We start from the raw sequence: 7,668 nt of genomic DNA on the forward strand, positions 1-7,668 counted from the left end.
AGTGATAACACTCGTTGCCTTCTCTAGTGCAGCTCAACCAGGTCTCGTCCCATTCGTCGGTATTTGTGATATCACAAATCCCGGAAAATATGCGTTGTAGTCCAAACGGGTCGTTCGTTGTAGTTTTTGAAAAGTGATTTCTGTTAAATAAAATATCTCCTTTTGAAGTGGACTTTGAGCTTTGTAACTTTGCAGATCTTTTTTATGCTCAAACAGCAACATTACAGACTAACTAAAGTTGAAAAAGTGAACAAGCATAATAGGACCCCTTTAAAAAAAGCCCAAACTATTACTATCTACTGTATAATGCTAAGAGTGTATTTAGGCTACATTTACAACGACTTTGAATACGCTTTATCCAATAAATTACAGCATTTTTGAACTTCCAGTTCTTGAATAGTAGAGAATACTTGTCTCATGAATATTAATTAGACAATGCTGACGTTTCTCAATGGCTCTGGACGTCACATAACCTAATTAATTAATATTCATTACCCAATTCATTACCATAGCATAAAGAGAATACATTTTTTATCAACCAAACATCTTGAAAACATGGAAACATGAACAGAGAACAACAGAATATACAGAAAGAATACAACAAATGCTTTTGATGAGATGATATAAGAAGCTGCCATTGCTCATCACATTATCTGAATAATAATAATAATAATAGTAATTACAATGAATAAAAATGGGGGGGGGGTGCAGCAAAAGACGTAAAGCTTGATCTTGACCATTGCATATCATATTTTATGGCTAAATTATGGCTTAATTATCAGGTTTCTTAATTCTTCGCACCACCACCCTGTTCCTGCATCCCTGTCTTGTGCCAGGCTCAGGTGGGTTTCCCTCTCCTTCAGGTGGCCGCTCCAGCTCGAGGAGGTGAGTGACTCCTGCCAGTTCTGGCTTCATCCACAAACAACTCTATTCCCTCAAACTTTGTGGTCAGTTCCGCTAGTCTCTCTTTCAAGGAATTAAATTCCTTGTACAATAATTTAGAGCTTCAGATAATGGCTGGATCCTGGAAAACACATGAGATGGAGCAAGCATATAAATATATGTTTCATATAAATATATTTATTTATTTGAACATACCTTCCATAATCTGTTAGCACTGTGCTGTGATCATTCAGAAGGAGGTCAACTTGGGTCATGATGGCATATTTCCAGTTATCCAAGACTAAAGTGAGATTGGCACATCCTCTCAAGTTCACTTTCTCAGATAACAAACACACAAATCATGTTTCTTATTATTATTAATACATAACTACAGTTATTAATACATTTAAATATTTTATCATGGTATAATTTTTACCCAATATAACTTACATTTGTTATAATTATATAACATTTCAAAAGCTTTTATAGAAAAATATAATTTTTTAAAATATATATATATGCAGCATTTCACCTTCAGTTTTGTAGCCCCACTCCACAATCTGTCTTGCGCTCTTCTGAGCAGTTCCCAGTGAGAGCACAAAAAGTAATGGCAGTAGACAATTTATTACTCTGTACAAACAAATAAATCATTAAATATTAGCAGTATGTGTCTCTCTGGCTTTTATATTATCATTCCCACCTGATCCCGCCCAGTGGTAAGGGTTGTGTCTAAAAGTGGAGTTATATTTCAGTTTAACCCACCTTGTCACACTTTCTTATAGAAGAAAAATAGCTTTTACAAATCAAGGAGCCATCTGTTTTATTTTTTGCCCATGCATATTTAATATACCTGACCAACAATTCAATTAGATAGAAATCTCAAGAAATCTAAATAGGGTCATTGCAAGCATATCAGGAAACATAGAGAAAATAATAATACTTGTTAAAGGAATAATATAACATTTATTTGCAAAATTAAATTATATTACAAATATGATGTATAGGTTTCTATACCTAACTATTTTCACTGACATGGATGTGTTCACACGTCCACATCCGCTAAAACCATTCTGACTGCAACAACATGCCAATCACCTCTTCCAGAAACTGAGTTCAAAGGTAAAAACAAAATAAAAATGGTAGTAGTATCTCTAAGGATCTACAACTGTCCCATAAAACTGGTCATCCCTTCTGTGGAATTAGGTGAAAGCCAGGAGAGATAAAGTGTTAAATTAAGAGGACTAGATACAATCCAGATGAGTATGAGATTGCAGATTTAACTTCAGGTAAAAAGATTGATGTAAAGTTCACTCTACTTCAGCATTCCAGCGACTCTGCCACACATATGAGGTCCTTCTGATCGGCTGGAGGTGAAACTTCAACCTTTACAGTACTAAGAATCATATAAATAAAAATTTTCCTAGAAATTTTTAAAAACCATTCTGTTAAATCTTCACCCTCAGGATACAATCATATTTATATGCTAACAAGTAACTGGTTTGTGTAACATACTTCGAACCACATTGAATAAGTCCATATGCTCAGTTTGTATGGGATCTGTGTAGAGCTCTTGAAGTGTATCTAAAGCAATACATCAAGCAGCACAGGGCCCCATCTGGTCTATCCTACCATAAAAATGAATCATTAGGACAAAAACAGCAAATATTTGTAACAAAAAGTTGCTGCTGAATGCTAAATAAATACATAAGTTATTTCCGAACACAAAATCAGTAAATAAAAAAGACAAGACCACAACATCCAAAGGAATCTCTTTTATTGTTGAACAGTTCTTTTTGTATTTAAAACCCCAAAACCAATTGAAAGCATAAAACTCAGGGCACCTGTGTCTTGTGACAATGGGTCCTAAGCACAGCAATCGGCACCTCAAAGCTCTTAAAGCAAAAATTTGACTTAATTCTGTGAACTATGATTAGTGTGCGCCCATTTAAGTGAACCAATAGACTGAATATTAGAGTGTTGGAAATTATGGGTGAATTTGAGAAAAAAGAAAACTCTACAAAAGATAACACAAATGTAAACATCTAGATCATTTCAGAGGGCTGAAGTTGTCCTGAATGCATATTTAAGAGATGTCTTTGGGCTGGTTTCTAAAACACTGAGTCATGACCAAATAAAAATGGCTGTCAGAAGACAGAATAACCCTGTGTCCAGCCAGTAAAATCTGTCTGTTGAACTACACAGACAAGTACAGAAGATCATGAGACTGATTTACAAAAAGTCCAAATAAAAAAGACAAGACCACAACATCTAAAGGAATCTCTTTTATTGTTGAACAGTTCTTTTTGTATTTAAAACCCCAAAACCAATTGAAAGCATACAACTCAGGGCACCTGTGTCTTGTGACAATGGGTCCTAAGCACAGCAATCGGCACCTCAAAGCTCTTAAAGCAAAAATTTGACTTAATTCTGTGAACTATGATTAGTGTGCGCCCATTTAAGTGAACCAATAGACTGAATATTAGAGTGTTGGAAATTATGGGTGAATTTGAGAAAAAAGAAAACTCTACAAAAGATAACACAAATGTAAACATCTAGATCATTTCAGAGGGCTGAAGTTGTCCTGAATGCATATTTAAGAGATGTCTTTGGGCTGGTTTCTAAAACACTGAGTCATGACCAAATAAAAATGGCTGTCAGAAGACAGAATAACCCTGTGTCCAGCCAGTAAAATCTGTCTGTTGAACTACACAGACAAGTACAGAAGATCATGAGACTGATTTACAAAAAGTCCAAAGCAAAGACATCCATCAAGTGGACTAAGTTTAGACTTTGCTTTTATATTTGTAGCTCTGTCCCTATCAATCAATCAATTTCTCTTCATCTCCACCAGATGTGGGGCCAACAGGCGAGTGAGTGTGTTCAAAGACAGTCCTGACAGAACTCTTTGAAGGTGCAATGATACAGGCTCCTTAAGGGCTGAACGGTGGAAAAAAATCTCCACAATTGAAATCTGGACAAGCGCCAGGGGGCGGAAGGGGAAGTTGGTAATGAAAGGGTGATGACAGTGACGTGGTGCAGAAAAGGGTACCAGCACCAAAGTTGAGTGGCTACAGTTTTTGCAAAGCAAACGTAAACCAATCCACATTCAAAGCACAGCTTCTTTAGCCTTCAGAAGTCAACGATCAATTACAATCTCGAGGGTAAAGGAACCGCTCTCTGGTTCTGCAGTCAAACCAACCATTCGCCTTCAATCTAATCAAGCATTCAGTATTGACGCCCAAAGAAACTCATCGTCCATCAAAACAAAGTGTTTTGAAAAATGAATGGAAGAAAATAAAGCAAGCATGCACGTTGGGTGAAGAAAGTGTTTTGAACTATGGTTGAAGACCTAAGAAACCATGATGATGCAAACCAAGTGCTGCAAACAACAAAGCTCCTTCAGCTGCATGTTTACTTCAAATTGGGCTTGAAAAAGTAAATTCCCTCAACATATAAAATCTTTTGCACTTAAATAAGAGTATTTTTCCTTCCCGGTTTATTATATACACAACATCCTCAGTGAGAGTTAGGGAAAGACGTTTAATATCAGGAAAACTGATCGTGTTTCACCAATGGTGCTGAATGGTTATTTTGGACCACAAAGGGAGATAAGGAGGGTGGAAGGAGCTTCACCCAAGTGCTTTGTCAAAATTAAATTCCCAGAATGCACTGGGCTCACAGAGAGTGCTACATGGGTACAACCCATCATCTTCGCCATCAATCATCATCAAAGTGATGCAGCTCACAGCGTTGGATTGGGTGCATATTCGGGCACGCGGCTGGCAGCGGCATTTAGATGCGACACAGTCAGTGAGGGAGGGGAGGAGTTAAGATTTAGGCATACTAAAATGGCAGGAATACAGGGAAGCACGCCCACTCTCACTGCTGTTCCCGGTGGGATGTACAGTGCAGCTTGGATTCGTGGGGTTTTAGCTGCGGGGCAAACTGCACATCTCGCAGTGCTCAGTGCCAGGTTGGTTCATGAAGGTGCAGTGGAGGCAGGACCACACAGCTGAAGAGGACTGGGGGAGAGTTGGGCCGCCCATGGCATAATCCAGAGATCCCGACGGCTGCCCTCCAACTGTGCCTGGGATTAACAAAAGAAACATGGTCTGCTAGTTAGTAAAACCTATTGAAAAAATACTGAAAAACTGAAATAAGCTGAAACACTATAAAATTACTATCTGGAAACTTAAATTGAACTAGAACTAAAACTGAAATAAAAATTAATTAAACCTAAACAGTCATATTTAAAAGCACATAAAAAAATGAAATTAAACAATTTAAATGAAAACTGAAAACATAAAATTGAAAGCTAATTCAAAACATTTACAGAAACATTAACATTATATAAATAATTCTAAAATAACACTGTTCAGGACAACTCACTGCAGAGCTGCTCGATTGTGGCCCACTGCTCAGATTTCTTCCAGGTCTGAGCCAGCTCCTCATTGGATGTCTTCACTGCATCCAGCAGAAGCCCAATGCTGTCCTGTAGACATCAGAGAGAAGGAGATGAAGTTGTTGGGCAAAATACATGTACAAACTCTTTATAAGAAGTTAAAAAAAAAAAAAAGATAAAAACCAAGCATGACAACCTGAAGAGCCAAAAAAAAATAAAATTACAGGGTAAATGGGAGAATATTATGTGTGGGTATATAGATAAATACAATAAATACAACTCGCCTGTAAGGGCATGACCTCATTGGTGACAAGAAAGAGAAGCAGATGGAAGTCTGAGACAATGTCCAGGAAGGAGGAGGAGGAGGAAGAACACTGGGAAAGATATGTCGCTAAACTGTGGAAGTCCTGCACACACATACATAAACAATTTTTAATTCAATATTTCACAAGAACTGTACATTTGACCACAGTAATTGATGTTAGAACAGAATTACAAAGGCTGCATTTACACTGCAAGTCTTAATGCACAGATCCGATCTTTTGACCATTTCCGATTTTTTGGCCCGTCTCTTTACATTCAATTTAGACACGACTAGTATCCGATATCTGTGTTTACATAAGTCCCGCCCAAAATGATTGTGAGTGATCGCTTTATATGCACATGGTATACCCTTGGGTTTTGAATGGCCGTGCTATTAAACTTATTTATATAATTAAATAAGTTTATTATTATTTGCCAGCATGGACAACAGCTGTCATGGACGTTTTGCAGCACAAAATCTGACTGAACGGATAAATAACTGAAAATGACGATAATATTAATTTGGTATGCTATTTTATCTACAGCTCGTTAGAGGTAGAATTCTTTAGTGAAATAAAGTAGTGCCAATTTGCAATTTTTGAAAGTTTCCATCTCAATAAAATGCGAGCGCATACAGCACACCGGCATTAAAACACAATCTTTATGGGCAAACATGTTGCTCCCTCGCATTGGGAGTTCTGCAGGGAATCAGATATGTGTGTTTAGACATAGGTCGGATGTCCAGATATCAGATATGTATCTGATTTAAATGTATCCGATTAAAATCCACATTTGGAAGTTGCTCACATCGGATGCGAAAAACCCTAAATGTGTACCTGGGTCTCTCCCAGAGCATCTCTGTTTTCGATGGGGAAGCGAAGAGTAGAGGAGAAAGTGAACACAGGGTCCTTTGGGAAAGTGGTAGTGATCTGAAAAACAGAGGGTTAAATAGAAATAATGAACAAAAGACAAAGACAACGTTAACTTATTATTATAGCATTAAATGAAGGAAGGTTCAGTGGGCCAATTAGGAATGGGCCATTTGTTTACTGCCAGCTTAATATCATGTCCCATCATTTGGACATCAATGGCTCTCAACTGGGTCTTAGAGACCAGTTATCCACTTACTGTATGTATTTGCATCAAACTTGAGAGGACAAGATCTATATCTAGTAGTATAAAATCACCATTGGCTTTTTTTGTTCTAGATCAGTGTGAAAGTTTGTGGTTGTAACAACACAACTACTCACATCAATGATCAAGTACTCCACTGGCAGTGGTCGGGCTAAATATGTGATGTCATTGCCGAATTTGTCTTTATCCTAGAGGTGAAGAAAAAGATTGGAAAATGTGAACCTTTTCATGCATCACTGACAACTAATCCCTTGCATTCCTGTGGAAGTAGTGAGACTGACAAGACTGTTTATGCCCAAAGCAATAGAAATATTATCTTTCATTCCTTTTTCTTTAAGAAATGTGAAACACTCAAGTAAAAGGAAGGTCAGACTGTTCAGAAACATCAGTCAAACCCTGCAAGTGATATGATCATTGTTACAGTTACATGCTGGAACAGAAATGATAAGATATCCTTTTAAGAAATTAATAATTTTATTCAGCAAAGGTGGCATTAAATTAATCAAAAGTGACAGTAAAGACTTTAATACAAAAAATGTATTTCAAATAAAAGTTGTTCTTTTGAACGTTCTATTTATTATAGATACAATATAAAAATATTAAGCAGCACAAGCATTTCTAACATTGATAATAAAAAATGTTTCTTGAGCACCAAATTAGAATGATTTCTGAAGGATCATGTCACACTGAAGACTCAGTAATAGTTGCTGAAAATTTAGCTTTGCCATCACAGGAATAAATTACATTTTAAAATATATTAAAATAGAAACAGTTATTTTAAAGGAGACATATTATGCCCCTTTTTACAATATGTAATATAAGTCTCTGGTGTCCCCAGAATGTGTCTGTGAAGTTTCAGCTCAAAATACTCCACAGATCATTACATCATTTTGAAAATGCCTATTTTGAGTGGAAGCAGAAACACACTGTTTTTCGGGCCTGTCTCT

At 36.8% G+C, this 7,668-nt stretch overlaps 1 protein-coding gene across 1 annotated transcript in view; it reads right to left on the minus strand.

Annotated features, from left to right (window-relative positions):
* Positions 1-3,165: 3,165 nt before the first annotated feature.
* LOC107684105 (nuclear protein localization protein 4 homolog) overlaps positions 3,166-7,668 on the minus strand; it is an 18,940-nt gene continuing 14,437 nt past the window's right edge. Inside the window, exons 13-17 of the mRNA XM_016480309.1 lie at positions 6,838-6,909; positions 6,424-6,516; positions 5,569-5,691; positions 5,272-5,374; positions 3,166-4,969 (exon numbers count right to left, since the gene is read on the minus strand). Of these exons, the coding sequence (XP_016335795.1) occupies positions 4,812-4,969; positions 5,272-5,374; positions 5,569-5,691; positions 6,424-6,516; positions 6,838-6,909 (549 nt within the window). The 3' untranslated portion in view covers positions 3,166-4,811. The remainder of the gene's footprint in view (positions 4,970-5,271; positions 5,375-5,568; positions 5,692-6,423; positions 6,517-6,837; positions 6,910-7,668) is intronic.

Source organism: Sinocyclocheilus anshuiensis, unplaced genomic scaffold, assembly GCF_001515605.1.
Source record: "Sinocyclocheilus anshuiensis isolate Anshui unplaced genomic scaffold, SAMN03320099.WGS_v1.1 scaffold553, whole genome shotgun sequence".
NCBI lineage: Eukaryota > Metazoa > Chordata > Actinopteri > Cypriniformes > Cyprinidae > Sinocyclocheilus > Sinocyclocheilus anshuiensis.